This window comes from Hyperolius riggenbachi, chromosome 3, assembly GCF_040937935.1.
Source record: "Hyperolius riggenbachi isolate aHypRig1 chromosome 3, aHypRig1.pri, whole genome shotgun sequence".
Classification (NCBI taxonomy): Eukaryota; Metazoa; Chordata; class Amphibia; order Anura; family Hyperoliidae; genus Hyperolius; species Hyperolius riggenbachi.
In genome coordinates this window covers 287,637,659-287,663,881 of record NC_090648.1, presented here as the reverse complement: position 1 = coordinate 287,663,881, position 26,223 = coordinate 287,637,659, and the positions used below count along the sequence as shown (strand labels likewise).

Here is a 26,223-nt window from a genome sequence, read left to right as displayed (position 1 = left end):
CAAAAAATTAAATCTTCTATGAACTCACCATACTCCTAACGGAATACCTTGGGGTGTCTTCTTTCTAAAATAGGGTCATTTGTGGGGTTCCTATACTGCCCTGGCATTTTAGGGGCCCTAAACCGTGAGGAGTAGTCTTGAAACGAAATTTCTCAAAATGACCTGTGAAATCCTAAAGGTACTCATTGGACTTTGGACCCTTTAGCGCAGTTAGGGTGCAAAAAAGTGCCACACATGTGGTATCGCCGTACTCAGGAGAAGTAGTATAATGTGTTTTGTGGTGTATTTTTACACATACCCATGCTGAGTGGGAGAAAGATCTCTGTAAATGGACAATTGTGTGTAAAAAAAATTAACAAATTGTCATTTACAGAGATATTTCTCCCACCCAGCATGGGTATGTGTAAAAATACACCCCAAAACACATTATACTACTTCTCTTGAGTACGGCAATACCACATGTGTGGCACTTTTTTGCAGCCTAACTGCGCTAAGGGGTCCAAAGTCCAATGAGCACCTTTAGGCTTTACAGGGGTGCTTACAATTTAGCACCCCCCAAAATGTCAGGACAGTAAACACACCCCACAAATGACCCCATTTTGGAAAGTAGACCCTTCAAGGTATTCAGAGAGGGGCATGGTGAGTCCGTGGCAGATTTCATTTTTTTATGTCGCAAGTTAGAAGAAATGGAAACTTTTTTTTTTTTTTTTCTCACAAAGTGTCATTTTCCGCTTACTTGTGACAAAAAATAATATCTTCTATGAACTCACTATGCCTCTCAGTGAATACTTTGGGATGTCTTCTTTCCAAAATGGGGTCATTTGGGGGGTATTTATACTATCCAGGAATTCTAGCCCCTCATGAAACATGACAGGGGGTCAGAAAAGTCAGAGATGCTTGAAAATGGGAAAATTCACTTTTTGCACCATAGTTTGTAAACGCTATAACTTTTACCCAAACCAATAAATATACACTGAATGGTTTTTTTTTTATCAAAAACATGTTTGTCCACATTTTTCGCGCTGCATGTATACAGAAATTTTACTTTATTTGAAAAATGTCAGCACAGAAAGTTAAAAAAATCATTTTTTTGCCAAAATTCATGTCTTTTTTGATGAATATAATAAAAAGTAAAAATCGCAGGAGCAATCAAATAGCAGCAAAAGAAAGCTTTATTAGTGACAAGAAAAGGAGCCAAAATTCATTTAGGTGGTAGGTTGTATGAGCGAGCAATAAACCGTGAAAGCTGCAGTGGTCTGAATGGAAAAAAAGTGGCCGGTCCTTAAGGGGTAGAAAGCCCTAGGTCCTCAAGTGGTTAACTGAATATTTTGGGGTAAAAAAAATCTCTTTTTTTGTTTCCAGAACTGTACTCACAGGTCTACATCAGAATTAGTGTGTGGTTCAACCCCATCCCTGGAAGAGCTAAAGCTGAGGCCTCCCATTGTGACTCTGGCCTTTTTCATTTTTGATGGCGTGACATCTGCTACCTCTACCTTTACGTTTGTAAATGACCCTGTGTTTAAACCAATGGATACACCATTAGTGATTTCTATGGGCAATAAGAACATTCTTGAAATTAAAGTAAGTTTCAGCCTGCAAACTGTTTGTTTTTTTACATTGCTGAAAATCATTTTACTAGCTCTGACTATTTTTATGTACTCTCCTTACACTTTATTAGCATGGTCATGCTTTAAGTTTACCTGTAGTGACATACAGTACATATGGTTTACCAGAATGCCCAGTATTATCGATAGTTAGTTTTTTTTAGTTCTGATCCTTCATTCCCACAGACAGTATAGGTGCCCATACACTTATAGATGGTCACCAAATTCAAAAATTGGTCGAAATTACGATAGGGCAGCCATATTGCAGCATTGATCTCTGGCAGATTTGATCATAATGATCACATTTTCCAAAAAATCAAGATACTGTGCGGTCACCTTAACGTGAAGGCTCTTTAACTTGAAATCTGTTATCTGCGATTCTGTCCTAATCTTACCTCTTCCACTCCTGTACACACTTTACATTTTCCACAGCTGGAACAATCATTCCAGATTGTCTCATTACTAATGACTTATTAGAATGGTAAATTAAACCTTCCCTCCAGTGAGGAGCAGAGAATTCTTCTGATATACCAATTTTGACTGACCCAAACAGAGAAAGAAATGAAACCAATCAAAAAAAGCATCTGCTGACCAATTAGCAGTTTAAAGGGACTCCGAGCAGTGCAGAAACTATGGAAAGATGCACATCATTTTAAAGCTCTCTTTCTCCTCTTTCCAATGATGTATAAACCACCACCCTACGCCTTTTAGTTTTCGCTATTTTCGCGATTGAAATTGCCGCGACCGCGATTTCGATCGCGAAAATAGAGAAAACTAAAAGGCGTAGGGCAACGATGTAGGTGTAGGAGAAAGAGAGCTTTAAAATGATATCCATCAAGCCATAGTTATATTGTATTACACAGGACGACACTTTCCCCAGTGTCAGCAGCTCCATTCTGCTGAATGCAGCTGCTGACTTTGACAAAAAGTCGCCCTGTGTAATACAATATAACTATGGCTTGATGGATATCATTTTAAAGCTCTCTTTCTCCTCTTTCTGACGACACCTACATCGTTGCGCTACGCCTTTTAGTTTTCTCTATTTTCGCGATCGAAATCGCGGCCGCGGCAATTTCAATCGCGAAAATAGCGAAAACTAAAAGGCGTAGGGTGGTGGTTTATATATCATTGGAAAGAGGAGAAAGAGAGCTTTAAAATGATGTGCATCTTTCCATAGTTTCTGCACTGCTCGGAGTCCCTTTAATTAACTAAAGCTAAAAGCTTAAATTGGTGAGATTTAATTTTCTTCCCGTGTCAGTGGAAATGTTCATGTTAGGAGAATGTTTTTGGTCTCCAGCAATCATATCTAGGGGTACTAAAAAGGGAAGAGTACAAAATGCAGATACAATTACACTGAAAACTTACTTTACTGGCAATACTGAGTTCTTTCTTCCAAATACATCTGCTATTTTAGTTAAACTTTACAATTCCCCAGACTTGAAAGGTGCTAGAGATATACAGTGCATACACTGTATGCTGTTTATGCTGTTTCAGCTGCAATAGAATACATTATTAAAGGCCAACACCAATAATTGAACAAGGCAAACATTAATAGCAATCAGCTTCATAAGTAAATATAGCCTGTATAGAAGAAAAGTATTGAACAAAATACATTTTAGTTAGTCAGAGTGCTTGCCAATGCACTATAGCTAGCTTTCTGCTTTGCCCAGATTTGACTGTAGTTAACAGGAAGTTACATTGCATGTCCCCACTGTGCAGAGGTCTTGCACCTGTAGGACCAGCTGTAAAGCTACAGGCAAAACAGCTATAAAAAATCACTTTGTAAATGCTTAATGTGTATAATTTACACTTAATAATGTATGACCTTTCAGAATTTAACACCTTCAGTTTTGGTTTCGTTGGGCTTTAAACCTCTTTAACATATATTTTAGCATACATCATTTTGTTTTCTTCCCAAGTGCCACATAAGAGCAGCCATGCTCAGTGCCATTATTCTCTGTGCTGTCCCTGATACACAGGTTGGTGACAGGCCATTAATTCTATGTGCAGAAGAAAGAAACAGAAATATTGCTCAGAGCATGCACAATGACTTGTCAGAAGCATCTGTACTGATGGAGATTGCGTGACAGGCAAAGGCAGTGGGGTATTGTAAAGTTGTCAGCACTACTGAGCGAACAGCTCTCATCACATGAGAGATATAAAAATATCACTGCAGCGCACAGCATGGTGGTTTGAAAGAAAAGTTCAGATCAACATTGAAAATTCTGTATTGAGTGGACTTTTGTGTGCTAAGCCACACAAGACAGGTTAACATACATGAGTAGTTTTTAGCCGGTGCTAATTTTTAGCAGATGCTCATTCTAGGCCAGTGCCTTAAAATATTAGCAGCAAAGCATCATCCCAGAAGTCAGGTAACTGGCATTGTTTATTAGAGAATGAAGATGGCAGCTTCTGTATTCCTCTCACATTAGAGTCCCTTTAACTTTAGCTTTGCTTTAACCTTCAGTTGGCATGACTTACTAGCCAAATGTGACCCAAAATAGTTTTCAATGAAGAGTAAAATGAGTCCTTAGGTTTTGTCCCCATTAGGCAGCGCAGATGGCCATGTGATCGGAATGCAACGTGCCTGAACGCACTGCCATCAGTATTGCCATGTACTGCTGATCCTCATTCATTATAGTGAATGGAATCAGCGCTGCGATTTGCCAAAAATGCGTGCAGCAGTGCGATAGTTCATCACACTACTGCGCATATAGTCTAATTGTCAGAAGTACTGTCTATGCACTTCAGATGTTCTTGCACACCATATGCATAAAGTGTGAACAAGGCCTTATTTGTACCAGAATTGATGTGATATTTGAGACACACAGCTAACTATAATTGTGGCTATTGTACTATGCGTATGACTTGTATAACAGTGGCAACTTTTTGACTTGATACAATTTGTAATGCTCATTTATTGCAGGGAGATCACATTGACTCTGAAGCAGTTAGAGGAGAAGTACTGAAAGTTGGTAACAAGAGCTGTGAGATTATTAATTCCAAATCAGATCTGGTCTCCTGTGCTGTTTCTGCTGACCTGATCAAGTCCAACAGTGAGTTAAAAATTGAGGTAAGATGTTAGGTTTCACTGTATTACCAGCTGCCTCCCATAGAATTTAGCTGTCATATAAGAGCTCCCATCCTCTGTACACTTCTTTATGCTTTCGCTTTGAAGGTCAGCATGTTGCTTTGTGTTAATTAGTTTTGCACAATAGTGTTTGCTGAGCAACCGTTTTGTTACAGTTGGTTCCATTTTTAAAAAATGTACTCTAACAAAAATCATAAATAATTAAACTACTCACCTGCCGTGAATTACAAATTTCTGTCATTTCCCAGCAGTGTATGGCTCGCTTCTAATTAACTGAAGAAGCTGAACAAGACAGGTGCAGTTCAGGCTGCGAAGACCCCCTGCTAGGCATGCAAATACATTAAATAAGGACTAATTGCATGTAGCCTGCAGTGACATGTTTCAGGGCATATTGTGTCTGTCACATTGTACAGAAAATATAAATTATGCTTTCAGCTCTGGGTCATTGACACCCATAGCAAAATACCCTGCATTTTGTATTTAGTGCAATGGAGAGTGCATATTAATGTTAAATCCCGCGTCCACTCATGCACACCAACCTCCTTGTTTGCAAGAGCACTCTTTTCCAATATTATGGATAAAGGGCTCCTTCCCACTGTATGCTTAGTGGAGTGTGTGTGCGTGTGTGTTTGGGGTAAGGTGTGTGGGGGTGGGGGGGCGGCATAACTACCACCCTGCATTTAGAGATAGCTCCCAGGGATTGCCTACTTTAATAGTAAAGGGAGGGACTTCCATATATCTGCAATCCTACAGACTGTTAAAATGTCCCATTGAGCTAAAAATATTTTATGTAAATAATGACTGCTTTATGAATGACCCAATGCCACATCCTCAGAATAATGGACCCAAGCCAATATCCTTGGAACGATGATCCTGGGGAAAAAAAATTATATATATATATATATATATATATATATATATATATATATATCCATTGTTGCAGGCCAAACTACAGTAAATGTCCAAACTGTAAGAAATGCCTCATGACAAAAGAAAAAAAAACAGTTCCTTGCTAAGTTGTGTGAATATGTTTTTGAAACAAAGGAGATTTTAAGGTTTTGACATAAAATACATGATTTTGTTCACATTTTGTGTGAACGTCTTAGCTTGCAAATTGGTGTTAATTTGCTGTAATAATCTGATCTCATTTAAACCATACATTTTGGTTTCCTTGTTTGTTAGCATTTTTTTAATTTTTAGCTACTTATTTTTTCATTATCAATGTTTTTGTTTGTTTTATAATTATTAAGTTGTATTGTGTACTTGACATATCTTGGAAAAGAAATGTTGTGATCAGAATTCCTTTTACTAGTTCACCAGGCAAGGCATAGCTTGCACTGATTCCTATATATTGAGGCACTGGTAATGTGGAAAACTCCAGTGTTAGCTACCATCAAACTAGTGATTTAAGATTTGAAAGGTATTATTCTGGTCTGTATCTTCAAACTTTATTTAAAGCTGCAAGCCATATACACTGGTTTTAACATAGTAGGGCCTTGAATACCCACAGCTGAGGGGATACCGTACCCCAATTTTTAAACAAAACTACTAATGGGAAAAAACAGACCTGGATAGGAACAAATCAGGTGAATTGCAAGTAAAGAGATTTCTAAGAACTATATTGATTGCTATTAGTTATTTTAACATTTACCTCACACTGAACCAAAGCAGACAAAAGTCTGTGTTACAAAGAATATACTTACCACATAATATAGATGAGTTTTTACATTTGATATCAGTGGCTGCTCTCCGGATCATGTGAGCCTCCTCAGACCTACAGCAAAAGACAAGCTTTCTGTAAATGAAACTCTGTCAAAGACATTGTTCAACTCTCATAATTATCTTAGGGCCATTGTTTTGTATTGTATAATAATAAAAATAGGAAGATTTATACCTATGGGTTTTAAGCAGTGAGCAAGATGCTTACCATGTGCCTAGCCTTGCTTACACAGCATTCTCTTTATTGAAACATACGGTCTGCCAAAACACGATATGCAAATATTTTTGAAATGTGGAAAAATACATATACATGCACTACTCATGCCAGAAAATATAACCTGGTACTTTCCTGTCTGTTTGTTTTTAAGCTGATGCAAGCAGTGTCGACCATTGTCATTGGCAAAGTGATGATTCAGCAAAATCAGAACAACACTGGAATATTCACAGGAGTTCTATCATGCGTGATCCTTGTTCTCCTCCTACTGGGAATTTTTCTATGTATAAGGAAAAGAAAGCAGATGAAAGGTAAATGTGTGTGTATTGCAGTGGGCTGTATTCTCCTGTGTGTTACAGAAGATTTGTACTCACCTTCAGATGATTTGTCTTACAGATGGTGGTGAGCGTGTGTTATTTGATGGCAGAGTACATACGCCTCACCTCGATAGACTTGTGAGTGCAAGGAGTGTTAGCCCCACCACAGAAATGGTGTCCAGTGAGTCTGTGGACTACCGGGCTACCTTTCCAGAAGGTGGGAGACTGCTATTTATTATTATTGATTGCATTAGGATTCTGTCATTAAGATGCTAAGAAAAAGGACCTTTTGTCTTCTCCAAACTCTGTTTTATTTATTTTCGATGTACACTGTTTTATTTATTTTCGATGTACACGCATTCAGTATGTATACTGGCTGTTGCATTATAGGTTTTAAACTGACACTGAAGCAAAAAAATACGTATGATATGAATTGTATGTGTAATACGGATAATTAATAGAACATTAGTAGCAAAGAAAAGAGTCACTTTTTTTATTTTCTGTGACCTTTTTTTTCTTAAAAAAAACATTGCATCATTCTGTCATATATACACACTCTGTATTTTAAACTATGAAACAGAGCAGGGCTAATGACCCTTCGAACTTCTCGGCAGTAAAACCTTATCTGAAGCTGTCTCTCACTGTTTCTTTGATGTAGAAGTGCTTCAGAAAACAACGCTGTTGCCAACCCATGTTGGGTTGGAGAGCTCAGAGAAGCTAATTTTCATAGATAACAAGTGAAGATTCTTAACTCTTCCTGCACTGGAAACAATATGAGACTCTGTTCTTTGCTACTAATGTTCTATTTCTTAGCTGTAATACACATGCAATTCGTTATCTCCTATGTTTATTTTCACTTTAAATTCCCTTTAATGCACCTGTTTAGGAAAAATGTTTTCTTATTTCTGTGCAAGTATTCAGTATATGTGGAGAAACAGTTCAGCTACTTCATGCCAGATGAATCATTTTCAAAGCCCAAACTGTGAAACTGAAAACCTTTTTTTTTGGGGGGGGGGGGGGGGGGGATATGTTGCTGTTTGTGCCCCCCTTCAAGATATTTTTGTTGTTTCTTGTCTCTTGGACCTCTTTGGGAGTTTTGTGGGTTTGATATAAAAACAAGTAGTAAACAATGTAAACTAGTCAGGGATTCTAACTATTCCCTATGAGGCTAGATGCACACATAGCAGAAAGGCTAGCGTTGCGTAAAATGCTGCGTTTTTGCTGCTAATGGAAGTCTATGGGCCGCAGGAAAAACGCATATAAAAACGCATATGCATTTTCTGTGCGTTTTCAAACCTGCATTCTTAAAAACTTTGGTTTTGTTGCATAATATTCATGAACGCATCAAAAACACACGATGAAAGTCAATGGGAACGCAATGGTATGTGTTTTCCATGCGTTTTTATATGCATTTTTACCAAAAAATAATTTGTTTTTGCTGTACTTCCAGTTCCTGTTGTCTTCCAAGTGATTTGCATAAATGGAAATATGAAAACACAAACAAAACGCATATGCGTTTTGTATATGCGAACTGCAAACGCATTAAAAAGCACGCAAAACGCATGAAAAATGCATCGCAAATGCACCAAAAACGCAGTAAAAACACGTAAAAAACGCACACAACATTAACATAAAACACAGCCTTTCACGCTATGTCTTATATGAACCCAGCCTCATAGAAACAATGTTTGATTTCTTGATCTCTCTGTCAGTCTTGCAGAGATTTCCCTACTTCCTGTCTGGACAGGAAGCTGTTAAAATTCTCAGAGATGGAGACCTGGGACAGCAAAAACGATCCAAAACAGGGCCCTAATCACACCACACTATTTAAAATTAAAAATACCTTTTTCCTTGAATTAGGCTTTTAAGTACCTGTTCCAAAGCCCAAACAATGGCCACTTCCTGTAACTCAGATGTTTATTACTATAGGCTGCAATCTTTACTGAAAAATCAGTCTATGCGTTCCTGCTTGCAGTCTCAATAGTGGAATGAAGCCATCCAAGCAGCAGCCATAGCCACAGAGCCAGAAGCTGTGACTTCCTGTAGTCAGATGCTTTAGGTCATTTGATCAAAATGTTTAGATCAATGTTTAGCTGCAGAAGCCATGTTTGACACAAACAGATGACATTTGAGCACTTTGATTAGCGAGCTGTTAGGTTATATATTTGGACCTTTGCTTTGAAATGGGCTGCAATGTGTAACCTGTGAGTTTTCAATAAAAATAAAGAAAAATGACACAGGTTAAATTAATAATAAACCTGAGATTGCCTTTGACATTTGTGACTTGTCCATGAATCACCAGTTTGGCCCTAAAATTGAGCTGTTTCAAACTGATGATTCATGTTTGCTTAATTTCTGTGGCAATATAAAGTTGTCATCACTCTCTCCACCTGTCGTGTTTGCATAAGCTCCTAGCTTAGTCAGCCACTCATGTCAAGTGAACTCTTGTTGCTACCCTAGTACTCATACTTAATTACTCAATTTTGCTCCAAATGTAAACTATCCATAGAGTTAGATGCTACATGGACATTTAGAATACAATCTGATTATCATCTTTCATCATTTGCATTGATTGCAATCCAATCTTAAAGAGAATCTGTATTGTTAAAATTGCACAAAAGTAAACATACCAGTGCGTTAGGGGACATCTCCTATTACCCTCTGTCACAATTTCGCCGCTCCTCGCCGCATTAAAAGTGGTTAAAAACAGTTTTAAAAAGTTTGTTTATAAACAAACAAAATGGCCACCAAAACAGGAAGTAGGTTGATGTACAGTATGTCCACACATAGAAAATACATTCATACACAAGCAGGCTGTATACACCCTTCCTTTTGAATCTCAAGAGATCATTTGTGTGTTTCTTTCCCCCTTCAACTATCTTCCACTGAAGTGTCAGGCTGTTTCTACCTGCAGAGTGCAGACAGCTCTGCCTGTATGTAATTCCTCAGTATGTGAAAGCCCAGCCAGCTCAGAGGAGGATTTATCCAGCTTGTAAAAGATAAGAGAGAAGAGAGCAGCTGCCCTAATCTAAATAATACACAGGCAGTGTGCAGAGAGGGGCCTGGAGGGGAGAGATGCATCACAGAACCACAACACTGAAGAACTTGGCAGCCTTCCAGACACAGGCTGACAAGTCTGACAAGAGAGAGATAAGTTGATTTATTACAGAGATGGTGATAGTAGAACGTGCTGCAGTAAGCCAGAACACATTAGAATAGCTTTTGGAACTTGTAGGATGATAAAAAACAGGATGCAATTTTTGTTACGGAGTCTCTTTAAAGGAAATCTTAAGTCATTTAGCAAAAATGATTTTAACTTACTTGGGGCTTCTTGCAGCCCCCTGTAGTCCTCCTGTGCCCACGACGCTGGTCCAAGTCCCTCCGGTCAGCAGCACCATTCTCCCGCTAAGCTGGTCGGCCACGCACGTGGGCAGGAGCGTTCTGCACATGCGCAGTGCAAGGTACTTACTACTGCACACATGCAGAGCGCTTCCGACTGGCGCTTCTGACTGGCAGCGACGTCCCTCTTACCGGAGGGACTTGAACCGGCATCGTGGTCACAGGAGGACCCAGGGGGCTGAAAGAAGCCACAGGTAAGTTCAACTCATTTTAGTTTTTGACTTAAGTCTCCTTTTAAGCTAAATACGTTTGCAATATTTGTGATCAGAAATGATCTGCACTGACCATTTCATGCAGCAGTACTGTGTCTCCAGATTAGAGTATTGTTGCCATGTGATATTACAGAAACTCTCACCAACCTGGAGAAATTAGCTAGAGCAGTCTTTTTTTTAAAACATGCACTAATCCATTGACTGCTAGTTTTGCTATATAAACATTGTGGAATGACTGTGTTTTATATACGCATAAAAAAATAAGCATGCTGAAATAATGTATGCCATTCTTGTAATATGTAAAAGCAGCTGAAAACATTACATTTTTCTTAACCACATTGGAATTTTAGTGCAAAATATGTTCTGATACTTTATATGTAAAACTACATACTAATAAACCAAAAAAGTTTGTTTAATTCAATCTGAAGTAAAATGGATGCAATTATTTGTGACAACTTGTCCTTATTAAAACGTGAAAAATGGGAAAGGCACCTCTTGGCTTTTTGTGTGTAAAGGATAGTATAATAATAAAGTATACGTGAGAATATTACTCACTCCTATAACCAGCCCCGTTTCTTGCCCCGTGCGGAGCGTGCCGCCGCCCGGGGCGCTGTTGGGAGGGGGGCGCTATAATGGAGGGGGGAGCCAGAGCCGCGGGGAGGGCAGCCCGACCTCTCCCTCCCTCTCCTCTCCCGGGCGCCCTCCGTGCTCCCCCCTCAGATGCAGAGTTCGTGAGCAGCAGGGAAGCGCTGTTTACAACTCACCGGCTGCCTGGCTCCAAGCGCTGCTCTCTCGTGCCAAGGACTTTCCAGCTGAGCAAATATTCAGCAGTGATGCATCATGGGAGAACTCACTTGCTCGCATAAAGCTGAATTATTGCAAATATATTCTGTTTTAATAAGGCAAAGTTATATTAAGCATAGCTATTTTTTTAGTAAGGGGCTTTTTGGTTCCTTCAAGATTCATATTATACCTAGTGCTTCTGGATCACCATGAGCTACAGTATGTGGGTACTCTCTACTGCAGGCAAAATGATTTACCAGGGCCAGGGACATGCAGGGAGATGATCAAGTCTGACCGATAAGCATAACTTTTAATTAAAAAACAAATGAATCAACCAAAGCCAGGAGCTTCAAGTTAGTTGGCAGCGGAATAAACAGTAGCGGGAGGCTTTGATTGACTATTTTATTCCCTCCCTGGGTCAGTGCAGATTTGCATGATAGCTTTTTGTTGTTGTTCTGCTCATCACCAGTTTACAGCAGAATAATGCACCTGACCTACTCAAGTGAACACTATTGCTAAACAACTGGAAGCCACACACTGTGAACTGGCAAAGGGGAATGTTGGATGCCATAACAGTTTACTGGGTCTGATTCTCTCCTGCAAATTTTTTTTTTAAAAGAATTGAAATGGCAGCAAAGTAAGGGGATGTTTTTGTATCAGGGAAGCATGCTTACTATGTAAATAAAGAAACAAGTAAAAGGTATTTTGCCTATATCACAACAGTAGTTTTCATCATAAAAGGATGAGAGAAGACCGTCGGCTAAGCTTCTACATGATGTAGCGAGAAGCGCACTGGAGACTTGGCAGGGTTCTATGTTAAGTTGGCCACTAATGATACAATTTGCCGAGCGATCGATTATGAACGATTCTTCGTATGAATGACCGTAGATGATCATTTGGGATCACTAATGGACAAAAATCTCCTAATCAATCCAATCAGATTGATGGGATCGAACTGAAGTTTGGATCGATTTCATTAATTTGATCAGATTGATTAGGAGATTTTTGACCATTAGTGGTCCCAAACGATCATTTACAATCGTTCATACGAAGAATCATTTGTAATCAATTGTTCAGCAAATTGTATTGTTAGTAGCCACCTTTAGACTGACTCCAGAATTGTTTCACCTTGTATATGGGCAGCTTCATTCACTGATTTGTTTTAAATGTTGGGTTGCTTTTGTCTTGCAGTGAAATGTAATCTGTCACATGTAAGATAAGGCAGCATCACTGCAGCACTGCGGCATTTCAGACGTCATTTGTAATCATATAAATATCGTTCATCATTTTAAAGTCACATTGTCACCTTGTATTTCGCTTCATGACAGAAAGCTGCTCTTATGCCTGCTGTTTGTGTGGACACTGCAGATCATTACTCAGCATAGCCACAGTCAGAGCTAACTTAGCATTACTTTATAATATTGAGCCAGGCTCTGGAATACATATTACTGAATTGCTGCTTATAATAAAGATATTTTCTTAATGATGAACTCTAAACAAATTTGTTAACTTCTTTTATTTCTGAAAATATGTAGATCAGTTTCCGAACTCATCTCATAGTGGATCATGCCGGCCAGCTCAGTATCCGATGCGAGACCTTTCCCCTATATTATCAAGTGGAGATTCCGACATTGCCAGCCCGCTGTTACAGACCTATGTCCACATTGACATCAATGCTCTAAGTGCAGATCTAATGAAGAAAGTAGAGCACATGGTTATTGGGGTGGATCGTCTCCTTGTGCATTTCAATAAAGTAATTGGAAGAGGTAAGTACCCATAGCTTTTAGACATATACTGGACATGGTACAATACTATACAAAAAACATGAAAAAAAATCCTGCTGTGTTTTAACCATTTTACATTTATAGGATTTGTACACTTTATGGACCAGACCAGTTTTGACATTTCAGCAAGCTCCCTTTTGATTCAGCTGATTCAGCATTAAAATAATAGTATATATGTATTTAAAGAAAAAAGATAGACATTTGCTTAGTTTTCACTTCTCATAGTTTTACAATAAACAGTGTTACTGTAGATAGAAACCACAAGTTATTTTTTGGCTATACATACCATTTATATCAACACTTAAATTATGTTGCTGGCATGTGACAGTGTTTTGTATGGCGATGATTTTGAAATAAAGGTATTTTCTGCTTTGTGTATATAGCTTTTCTCCTTCCACTATATCATTAATAAAATAAATAATTGTAAAAATGGGAAGAAAAGTTTTGAGGAGGTTAACTGGTTATTTCATTTTCTAGAAAGGATGTGGTTTCTTCTATTATAGTGCGTCTATGGCATGCCCATTCTATTTGTCTTCCTCTTAGAGCTCCCTTTCTAGTGCCCCCTGTTCTAGTGCCCCCCCCCCCCCCCCCATTTATGGTGCCTTGATATGAATACCCCCCTTCCTTTCCCTGATTTACAGTGGCCAATAATGCCCTTAGAGTCTTTATATTGTGTCCTTCTCAAAAGTCCTCCTAACCAGCCTTTACCACAGCTCCCCCAAGTCCTGTCCTGTCAGTTACATGACATTATGATGTCATTTATATTACGCTATGTAGAAATGGAGGAAGCTGACACAAATGTCTTGGGAGTGCTTTAACCACTTCCCGTATTGACAAATGGCGGCCGGGAAGTGGACACTGCAAGGACCGCCGTATAGACAAATGGCGGCATCCTTGTAGGGGCATGGGCGAAGCGATCGCGTCATCCGTGACGCGATCCTCCGCCTCCGCCTGTCGCCGCCATACGGAAGCGCCGGCAGGATGTTAAATAGTTGATCGCCGCATACAAAGTGTATAATACACTTTGTAATGTTTACAAAGTGTATTATACAGGCTGCCTCCTGCCCTGGTGGTCCCAGTGTCCGAGGGACCACCAGGGCAGGCTGCAGCCACCCTATGTCGCACCCAAGCACACTGATTTCCCCCCCCCCCGCCCACAGCACCCCTCAGGACCCCCCCTGCCCACCCCCCAGACCCATGTTTAAACCCAATCACCCCCCTAATCACCCATCAATCACTCCCTGTCACTATCTGTCAACGCTATTTTTTTTTTAACCCCCCCCCTGCCCCCTGCCCCCTCCTGATCACCCCCCCACCCCTCAGATTCTCCCCAGACCCCCCCCCCCCCGTGTACTGTATGCATCTATCCCCCCTGATCACCTGTCAATCACCTGTCAATCACCCATCAATCACCCCCTGTCACTGCCACCCATCAATCAGCTCCTAACCTGCCCCTTGCGGGCAATCTGATCACCCACCCACACCGATAGATCGCCCGCAGATCCGACATCAGATCACCACCCAAGCGCAGTGTTTACATCTATTCTCTCCTCTAAACACCTACTAATTACCCATCAATCACCCATCAATCACCCCCTATCACCACCTGTCACTGTTACCCATCAGATCAGACCCTAATCTGCCCCTTGCGGGCACCCAATCACCCGCCTACACGCTCAGATTGCCCTCAGACCCCCCCTTATCAATTCGCCAGGGCATTATTTACATCTGCCCTTCCCTGTAATAACCCACTGATCACCTGTCAATCATCTGTCAATCACCCATCAATCACCCCCTGTCACTGCCACCCATCAATCACCCCCTGGCACTGCCACCCATCAATCAGCCCCTAACCTGCCCCTTGCGGGCAATCTGATCACTCACCCACAGCAATAGATCGCCCGCAGATCCGACATCAGATCACCACCCAAGCGCAGTGTTTACATCTATTCTCTCCTCTAAACACCCACTAATTACCCATCAATCACCCCCTATCACCACCTGTCACTGTTACCCATCAGATCAGACCCTAATCTGCCCCTTGCGGGCACCCAATCACCCGCCTACACGCTCAGATTGCCCTCAGACCCCCCCTTATCAATTAGCCAGTGCAATATTTACATCTGTGCTTCCCTGTAATAACCCACTGATCACCTGTCAATCACCTGTCAATCACCCATCAATCACCCCCTGTCACTGCCACCCATCAATCACCCCCTGTCACTGCCACCCATCAATCAGCCCCTAACCTGCCCCTTGCGGGCAATCTGATCACCCACCCACACCAATAGATCGCCCGCAGATCCGACATCAGATCACCACCCAAGCGCAGTGTTTACATCTATTGTCTCCTTTAAACACCCACTAATTACCCATCAATCACCCCCTATCACCACCTGTCACTGTTACCCATCAAATCAGACCCTAATCTGCCCCTTTACGGGCACCCAATCACCCGCCTACACGCTCAGATTGCCCTCAGACCCCCCTTATCAATTCGCCAGGGCATTATTTACATCTGTCCTTCCCTGTAATAAACCACTGATCACCCATCAATCACCCCTTGTCACTGCCACCCATCAATCACCCCCTGTTACTGCCACCCATCAATCAGCCCCTAACCTGCCCCTTGCGGGCAATCTGATCACCCACCCACACCAATAGATCGCCCGCAGATCCGACATCAGATCACCTCCCAAGTGCAGTGTTTACATCTGTTCTCTCCTCCAAACACCCACTAATTACCCATCAATCACCCCCTGTCACTGCTACCCATCAGATTAGACCCCTCTCTGCCCCTAGGGCACTCAATCACCCGCCCATACCCTCTGAACGCCCTCAGACCCCAGCCCTGATCACCTCGCCAGTGCATTGCTTGCATCTATTCCCCCCTCTAATCACACCTTGAGACACCCATCAATCACCTCCTGTCACCCCCTAGCACACCTACCCATCAGATCAGGCCCTAATTTGCCCCGTGTGGGCTCCTGATCACTCGGCCAAACCCTCAGATCCCCCTCAGACCCCCTTCCGATCACCTCCCCAGTGCATTGATTGCATCTATTTTCCCCTCTAACCACCCCCTGAGACACCCATCAATCACCTCCTGTCACCCCCTAGCACTACTATCCATCAGATCAGGCCCAATACAACCTGTCATCTAAAAGGCCACCCTGCTTATGACCGGTTCCACAAAATTCGCCCCCTCATAGACCACCTGTCATCAAAATTTTCAGATGCTTATACCCCTGAACAGTCATTTTGAGACATTTGGTTTCCAGACTACTCACGGTTTTGGGCCCGTAAAATGCCAGGGCGGTATAGGAACCCCACAAACTGACCCCATTTTAGAAAAAAGACACCCCAATGTATTTTGTTAGGTGTATGATGAGTTCATAGAAGATTTTATTTTTTGTCAAAAGTTAGCGGAAATTGATTTTTTTTTTTTTCACAAAGTGTCATTTTTCACTAACTTGTGACAAAAAATAAAATCTTCTATGAACTCGCCATACACCTAACGGAATACCTTGGGGTTTCTTCTTTCTAAAATGGGGTCACTTGTGGAGTTCCTATACTGCCCTGGCATTTTAGGGGCCCTAAACCATGAGGAGTAGTCTAGAAAACAAATGCCTCAAAATGACCTGTGATTAGGACGTTGGGCCCCTTAGCGCACCTAGGCTGCAAAAAAGTGTCACACATGTGGTATCGCCGTACTCAGGAGAAGTAGTATAATGTGTTTTGGGGTGTATTTTTACACATACCCATGCTGGGTGGGAGAAATCTCTTTGTAAATGGACAATTGTGTGTAAAAAAAATCAAACAATTGTCATTTACAGAGATATTTCTCCCACCCAGCATGGGTATGTGTAAAAATACACCCCAAAACACATTATACTACTTCTCCTGAGTACGGCGGTACCACATATGTGGCACTTTTTTACACCCTAAGTACGCTAAGGGGCCCAAAGTCCAATGAGTACCTTTAGGATTTCACAGGTCATTTTGCGACATTGTTGGTTTCAAGACTACTCCTCACGGTTTAGGGCCCCTAAAATGCCAGGGCAGTATAGGAACCCCACAAATGACCCCATTCTAGAAAGAAGACACCCAAAGGTATTCCGTTAGGAGTATGGTGAGTTCATAGAAGATTTTATTTTTTGTCACAAGTTAGCGGAAAATGATACTTTGTGGAAAAAAACAATTAAAATCAATTTCCGCTAACTTGTGACAAAAAAATAAAAACTTCTATGAACTCACCATACTCCTAACGGAATACCTTGGGGTGTCTTCTTTCTAAAATGGGGTCATTAGTGGGGTTCCTATACTGCCCTGGCATTTTAGGGGCCCTAAACAGTGAGGAGTAGTCTTGAAACAAAAATGACCTGTGAAATCCTAAAGGTACTCATTGGACTTTGGGCCCCTTAGCACAGTTAGGCAGCAAAAAAGTGCCAATCATGTGGTATCACCGTACTCGGGAGAAGTAGTATAATATGTTTTGGGGTGTATTTTTACACATACCCATGCTGGGTGGGAGAATTACCTCTGTAAATGACAATCTTTTGATTTTTTTTACACACAATTGTCCATTTACAGAGTTATTTCTCCCACCCAGCATGGGTATGAGTAAAAATACACCCCAAAACACATTGTACTACTTCTCCCGAGTATGGCGATACCACATGTGTGGCACTTTTTTGCACCCTAACTGCGCTAAGGGGCCCAAAGTCCAATGAGTACCTTTAGGATTTCACAGGTCATTTTGAGAAATTTTGTTTCAAGACTACTCCTCACGGTTTAGGGCCCCTAAAATGCCAGGACAGTATAGGAACCCCACAAATGACTCCATTTTAGAAAGAAGACACCCCAAGGTATTCTGTTAGTAGTACGGTGAGTTCATAGAAGATTTTATTTTTTGTTACAAGTTAGCGGAAATTGATTTTTGATGGTTTTTTTCACAAAGTGTCATTTTCCGCTAACTTGTGACAAAAAATAAAATCTTCTATGAACTCACCGTACTACTAACGGAATACCTTGGGGTGTCTTCTTTCTAAGCACAGATTCTAAGCACAGATATATACTAGTTTTTGGTAACTGAGAGTTTCAGACATGTATCTATATCACAGGAGCTTAGATGAAATCTGGCATACATATACTGTGGCTAAGGTGCAGGTGGTTAAAATACACCTTTCAGTTTCATGTAGTGATAGACGGATGGAAAAGGCTCTAAACTGCTATACTCAGCTATACAAGAACTTTTTCCTGCCTTACAAAACTAGTAAAATTAGGAAGAGAAAAGCATTCGCTGAACTGAATATAGCTGTACAGAGCAGAGCTTTTTCCTTCTTCAACACTTCTCAGCAGCAGCAGCAGCACATCAGGAAATATCATAGTGCGCACTCCTGGCTCTGGTGTATGGCTATTGGCTAGCACCTCTCCCACACAGGAATCACAAATGTTTATCATGGGAAATGCAGCCAAAGAATTTCTTATTTAAAATTTGAGTTGACTGAGTTGCAAAAAAAATTGCAGTAAAAGCAGTGTGAGGGTTGTTCATACCACACACTATTTCGCCAAGTTTTCCATTCGCATGCAAAAACACAATGCAAAAATAATACAATTTTGTCTGATCGCAAAAGTCCTTCGTGCTGCATTCTTTCAGTGTTTTCTCCTTGTGTTCCTAGGATCCAGTGAAAATCACAGCAAAATAATAGCAAAATCACATTGTAAAATCACAATGAAATTGCATCATTGTGTTTGTAATTTGCGGTGTAAAATAGCCCTACAACTGGAGCAGCTCCAAAGATCAAGAATTACTATTGGTCGCCGTGAGCAACCACTCCATTTTTGTGCTAGTTTTGTTCAGATTTTCCCTGCACTAGTTTCGATAAATCTGCCCAGGTGTGCGGAAATGTGGGGTTTAAATAATTGAATCAGGTCAATATAGTGTGTGAGTTTCCAAACTCATAATGACACACATAGAGATGGTTAATACATTGCTTATCTGTGAGATGCTGTTGCATGTTATCTTTCAGCTTAATTCAGTTTGCATTCCCCAAGTCAATGCACAACAATAAAATAACCATCAGTTTCATTGCAGGGCATTTTGGATGTGTATATCACGGCACTCTTTTAGATACTGATGGCAAGAAAATACACTGTGCAGTCAAATCTTTAAACAGTAAGTATATAAGTAATGTGTGGTCTGTTGCGTATCATCAACCAATACTGAGAGAGCTAACTAACTCAAAATACTTTACAAAACATGTTAAATGTATCCTTTTTTTCCTATTTATTGTGTTATATATTAACTGAAAACAGTCTTGTGTAACTGGTAGTGTAGTCAGAGCATGTTTGTTTATACATCATTCAGGCAGCATAGACCACCTTTAGCACTTACATTAGATTTTGGTGCCATGCTGTTTAGCTCCATGTTTTGGCACTATATGCATCTCACACCTATTCCTTGAGCTGCACCATTAGAACAAGTGCTGAGTACAGTAATTAGAAATGCATGGCCCCCATAGCAATATTTTGGACTCCAGCTGTGGATATATTTATATGCAATGTACAGTTCATAAAGCACATGAAGAAGTAAAGTCACAGAGTGGAGAAAGAATAAAAGGTTAGCAAACATTAGGCATTACATGAGTCCCTCGGCTTTAGGGCCCCATGCTACCCACCATTGCTGTCTGACTATCAGTGCATCCCTGGATACAGGTAAACAAATTCTCGTAAATTTACATTCTGTACAGCTGACACATACTGATGAATTTTGAAGTCAAAGCAGAAACAGTAAAGTTGTGTGCATTAACAATTTGCATTGTATTGACTTTAAACCTTTTATTTAATTTCAAGGAATCACAGATATTGAAGAAGTTTCCCAGTTTCTCACAGAAGGCATCATCATGAAAGATTTCACTCATGTGAATGTCCTGTCCTTGTTGGGCATCTGCCTGCCCACAGAAGGCTCTCCATTAGTTGTGCTGCCCTTCATGAAACATGGGGACCTCAGGAACTTTATCAGAAATGAAGACCATGTAAGTACACCAAACAGTCATTATACATGTATTGGTTATTGGCAGAAGTAGAACTCTAAATCTGTTTGGCTGCTAAACGTGCCTTCTCCTCTATGTTTTGCTGGAGGTTACATTGAAGACACGACAAATAATCAGTAGATGTATCTTACCTTTAACAGTGCTAAAGGTTTAGTTACAGCCACCAATATGTAGGAGCCAGAATACAATGTAGTCATCTAAAGGATCAGTAAGCAGAAACCTTCAGTGTGTATTAGAAATGCCTTTTGATCTTCTCATTGCTTATTATTTAGCTCAAATGCCTCTCTCACACACACACGCCAGCCTAGTTATTAGAAAGTAGCTCAATCCTCTCAATTTACATACATTCCGTCCCGCTGTACCTTTGAATAATTTGCCACATTGCTGGATCCCCTACCACTTGCATCCACCAGTGATCCTACCTAACATATTTGACGCTTATAACTTGTCCATCTCGGTAGCTGAGGTGAGAAAGCACTACTATGTGAAACCAGTCTGCAACAAATCAAACAAACTTGCTTGTCTGGTAAGTTACATTACACAGTCATTTGGTATTTGTTTTATGTTTTTATTTTTCAGAATCCAACAGTGAAAGATCTTATCGGATTTGGTCTGCAGGTTGCTAAAGGTATGGAATATCTGGCAAGCAAGAAGTTTGTTCATCGAGATCTGGCAGCAAGAAACTGCATGTAAGTATTAAATTAAATACAAAATTTCACTTGAACCTTATAATAATGTATCTTGCATATCTATACATTGTGAACATATTATAAAAGGTACATCAGCATACCCATTTTCATATGTCTTCTCAGCATGAGTACTTGCAGTGTAGTGTCCTTGGCATTCTTACACACATTTCACTCAAACATTGCTTTAAGCTCCCAATTTTTAAAACTCAAATATTAAATTTTCATTTATTAGCAAATAGTGATGGTCATATCTAGAACTCATGGAGAAGCATGCGATCAGTTGGTCAGGTGATAGATATGTGAGTCTCTGATTTGCTAGTCATGATCATGTGCTAAAGCAGGATATGATTACAGCATATCAGAGCTTTGCAAATCTATCGGCTGATCAAACAAATCACATGCTTCTCTGTGAGTTCTCCTAGACCTGACCATCACTATTAGCAACGCACAAGTTAGGCATCTGTACTAATGACATTCAAAGCATTTGACATCCTGTAGCTCCTTGCCTCCAGAAGAGTGATGCTTGGAGTCTGTTCCCTAGCACAGAGAAAATCACCTTAAAGCCCCCTCTACACCATTCAATTCCAGGTGCGATCGATCAAATTTGATTGGATCAAATTTGATTAGATCGATTAAATCCAACATGTCTGATCGTGATTCGATTAATCGTGTGATCGATTTGGGCTCGTTTTCAATGCAAATCGATCACACAATTGATCGAATTCCGATCGGACTGGTCGAATTTAATTGATCTAATCGAATTTGATCGATCGTGCCTGGAATTGAATGGTGTAGAGGGGGCTTAAGCCATCCATCTCCTTCTTCGGCTAAGAGTGATTAACTCTGCACAAAAGCAATTTTTATCAACTTCCTATCTATTTCCCGTTCTGTTCAGTTTGTAATAAATAATTTAACACCTCTAATCACCCTGCCTGAAATAAGATACCATTCCGTACTGATCGTTTATTTAGCTTTTATTTAAAGACACTGGGTAGAGTGCAGAGAGAGTTGACTACTTCTTTACACACTGAACGGGGTTAAGTAGAGCTGTTAATCTGTAGTTGCAGTGCTGGGCACAAAGAATTAATCTCTCAGCACAATACTGGGGGCAGGGTCAGTTCCATGTATAGACTGGCTGTTTACCACACAGCGCATATCATGATGTGAGTTGATGAAGGCATAAAGGAAGGAATTTTGACAGCTGTCTGTCCAATAAAAATGTGCTATCTTCATACCAGTAAATGGAGGTACAGGTAACAGACAGCCAGGTACTTTCAATATATTTATTGTAAAAAGTACAGCCATGGGATAAACACACTTTTGTGCAATGCTAACTTAGCAAATAATTACAAATACATTACCAAAAACTAGTGCTTTAATAGGTACCGTATGTGTTAGACATGATGGTTGAAACGCACATAAATCCATAATCCATACCCACCTCTATACAGTTAGGGTCCTTACTGTAAATCAAGACCAGAAGCCCAGCACAAGAAGATATGAATACTAACCACTATACTGCCCAGGCTCATGATGTCATGTGTTATGCTTCTTGCCTTGCTGAAATTAAAAAAGAAAATCTATCAACAATTTGTAAGAAGCTCACTAGAGAGTTTCCACAGTTCATTAAAACGATGAAAATAGATTTTCACAGGCAGACAGGAAATTAAAGTCTTTTTAATTTTACATTTATAGAGGAGCCTAAATATAATACACACCCATGTGAATATCACTTTTTTTTTTAAATACAATACTGTACTGAAATGACTGCAATAGCAAGTTAAGATATCAGGCCTGTCTTACTGCTTTAAGCTTCTTTAAAGTTTGGCTTGCCTGGGTCATAGCAGATTATAGTGAGGATTGGTAAAGGTTTATGGAAATAGTAGTCTCGCAGTTGCAGGCACACACATTTAGCTGCAATGTAATTCCAGCTGCAATTTCATGTAGTCAAATAGCAGAGTTTGTAACCTCACGCGTGACAGATACACAAGGCATCACCTGTGCGTGTAACTATAGCCTTCATGATAAGTGCCAAGACCCTGTACTGAGCACTTCCCAGCATCCAGTGGTGCCCTGGAGCAGCTGACAGGCAGTGCATTCATCATCACCTGCATCTACCTGCGTGAAACAGGCCTTACTCAGGCATATTAGCCACACATGCTAAAGCTACTTAAATACACTAGACTTCTATTACAGACAACCGTTCTTGATTGTCTTGTATGAAAATCTAGCATCTGTACATCTGTCCCACTGTGCCATTTAGAGATTGATAAATGAACGCATTGTATATTCATCCATGGAAGCCCCTCACATGTCTGCCATTCTCTGTCTGTAAAACAGAACAGGCTCCCCGGCTATAGTTAAGCAATGTATCTGTACATTTCTAAACCTGTTGCTCAGAACAATCAACAACAATTGTGCTGAATAACAATTATCCCTCCTCTGTGTGTAGCTTTAGATTAGGGGAGATCATTGAGATGGAAACATTTCCCCTTGCAGTCAAATTTCGTGTAAATTATATGCAGCTTGAAGTTGGAGCAATCAGAATAACTTCCTGTCAGTTTTTATTGGTCCAAGTTCAAGCTGCATAACATTTACATTATATTTTAATACAAGGAAAAATGATTTGCATCTTATTGATCATCCCTACTTTCGATTCCATCAGGCAACATAATGACTGATTTAGTGTAATATCAAAAGATAAGCTCAGCAACTAGATGTAAACTGTTATTATTTTCATGTTAAAATCCATTCATGAGTTGCCAGCATTGCACATGCATGTTGTGTGCTGTGAGAATCCCAAAGAGTCTGGATGGTGAAGAGACCACATAGGGCTTGATTCACTAAGACAAATAGCCTTAACATGCCTTATCAGAGTAGCATAGCGAGCGCTACGAACCTGCAGGGGCTCAGGGCAGGACGGGTGGAGCTCTAGTCATTGCCAATTAGCAGGCATAAGTTTTCTATGCTACTCTGATAAGGCATGTTAACTAAATCAAGCCCATAGTCTATAAAACCTCTATCCAAGATGTGTGCTGCTGCATCTGACTTGCACAGGACATTGCTCTGCATGCACCCTGGTACATGTGATGGTCAATTTCCTCAGGATTTTGGCAAGAAAGTTTTTAATACCTGTGACTTCCATTGTGGGGTTGGGGTTAGTACTGTGAAAATATATTTACCTAGAGTTGGGCTTAAATATTATATAAAAAAAAATGTATTAGCATGTTTGTTCCTGCATGTGTGAAACAACAGCTTTCAGCATTTTTTGTGCTTTTGTGTGTCCCTGAGGGGTAATATTTTTCCAGGAAATGTGATTGTTTTAAACAAGGATATCCAGTCAGACAAAGCTAGATGCAGCGAGTGAAAATGTAGGAAGCTGATGCAGAATGAAAGATAAATATAGTATAGTTGTAATGTAACCTGTAGTATGTGGCATGTAACCTATTTGGCTTGTACTGCTGAAGTTAGTGCATATGATATATTGGTATATAGCACGAAGCAGGACATTATTTGTAGGAAATTATAGTAATATACTTGTATGGTATAGATATTTTAGTTTGCTTATTTTATAGATTTATAAATGATACATTGCATGCTGAGAATAAAAACACAGACACATCTTCCCAGGCAAAGGATTTGTATGAAAGGAAATAACAAAGTGGTTCATTAATTAACGCGAACAGGATGTGGGATTGTGCTCACTGATTAGCATGTGGTACTGAACCTCGGTGGGGGTCACACTTGGTGAATTACTGGTGTTTCATTGCAAAATGCAAATGATGTATTCTCTATGGCGGAGCAGCTAATTGTTGTGCGACCAAAAATGGGCGTCCACTATTAGTAGTCACAGTTCCCATAGTGGGTGACCCCGGTGCCTATGTGGTGGGTTACCATTTTTTGTTGTCGGGGGGGGGGGGGGGGGGGTATTAGTTGCCCATGGGGAAGGGGTTATTAATTCCCTTGGGGGGAGGGTTATCAGTTCCCCAGGGGAAGTGTTATTAGTTGCCATGGGGAAGGTTATTAGTTGCCTGTGGGGTGTTATTAGTTGCCCACCAGGGAAAAGTTCTGTGTGAGAGTCGGGAGAGGTTGGGTCATAGTGAAATATCGGCACATTTAACGATATTCTATACCGCTATAAAATGTTCCCTTTTACCGTTTTTTTTGCCGAATATGCCGTGCCCAAATTAGCATGCACCGTTTTCAAATGTATGCCTGTATGGGCCTGCCATGGTTTCTGGAAACATCTGCAGTTTGAGTAATGATTCGCAATGGATATCGCATGCTCATGCAATAACTTAGTGCAGGTACTCAATCTTTAAAGTGGACCCAAACCAAACATTTTTTTTATTAAAAATATTTAGTTGCACCACTCTGACACATACAAAGGTAAATAAACACTCCTTCAAGCCTATGAGCATTTCAGTGACTGCCTTTCACCCTCCTCTTTGCATAACTAGGGTTATACAGGTGGCAGCCATTAGCAATTCCTCCATTGCCGGACACCATCTACTCCACCAGTTTGCCGGAAAAATCCCGGCAATATGAAAGGAAGGGAGGGGTTCCTCCAATAAATGTAAAATATTTTATATTTGTCATCATGCAGCTGAAAAAAGGCTGCTATTTATCATTATAATTTAGAAAATAGATTTTATTTCTGAAATCTTGCATTTTTAATTTGGGTCCACTTTAAGACTGAAAAAAACCCAATAAGATCAGATTTGTATCTAGTCTTGTCCATTTGATATATAAATCTATGTTAATATGAACTTTTTGGTCACACCTGATATATCATTTAGCACTTATCATATAATTTCAGAAGCAAAGATGTTTTTCTTACAGGACTTAAAGAGACTCTGAAGTCTCATAAAATTCAGGTTTTTATTTAAAAAATCTCTTTAACATCAATGCCCTAACTAAAACGCTGCATCCCGCTGCTGAACACTAACTAAATCACCCCAAACTCCCCAGCAAACATCAATGACTTTCTTGGTCATGGATTTTGCTGCTGGAGGAGGCAGAGCTTTCAGCTGCACCTCTGCCTTCATGCGCGTCAATCCGGGTGTATCTCCGCCTCTCCCCCACCCCTCTAAGTGAAAGGAGACTGAGAGGGGCGGGGAGAGGAGGCGATCTATGCTGATGGACGCGTGTAGAGGCAGAGCTACAGCCCAAAGCTCTGTCTCTTCACGGAAGCGCTCCCCGCAATGTGCCCCGGGGAGTTTGGGGGGATTTAGTTAGTGTGCAGCCACGGGGATGCAGCGTTTTAGTTAGGGCATTGATATTATAGAAATGTTTTAAATAAAACCTGAATTTTGATTAATAGTGTGAACCCAGCTCTGATATCTTAGCATGGGGT

At 40.5% G+C, this 26,223-nt stretch overlaps 1 protein-coding gene across 2 annotated transcripts in view; it reads left to right on the top strand.

Annotated features, from left to right (window-relative positions):
* LOC137563690 (hepatocyte growth factor receptor-like) overlaps positions 1-26,223 on the top strand; it is a 221,673-nt gene that overhangs the window by 173,447 nt on the left and 22,003 nt on the right. For both annotated transcript variants that reach the window (XM_068276451.1, XM_068276452.1), the window contains exons 11-18: positions 1,363-1,581; positions 4,531-4,677; positions 6,783-6,939; positions 7,025-7,162; positions 12,875-13,105; positions 19,221-19,301; positions 19,979-20,160; positions 20,758-20,867. In XM_068276451.1, coding sequence (XP_068132552.1) covers positions 1,363-1,581; positions 4,531-4,677; positions 6,783-6,939; positions 7,025-7,162; positions 12,875-13,105; positions 19,221-19,301; positions 19,979-20,160; positions 20,758-20,867 — 1,265 coding nt within the window. The remainder of the gene's footprint in view (positions 1-1,362; positions 1,582-4,530; positions 4,678-6,782; positions 6,940-7,024; positions 7,163-12,874; positions 13,106-19,220; positions 19,302-19,978; positions 20,161-20,757; positions 20,868-26,223) is intronic.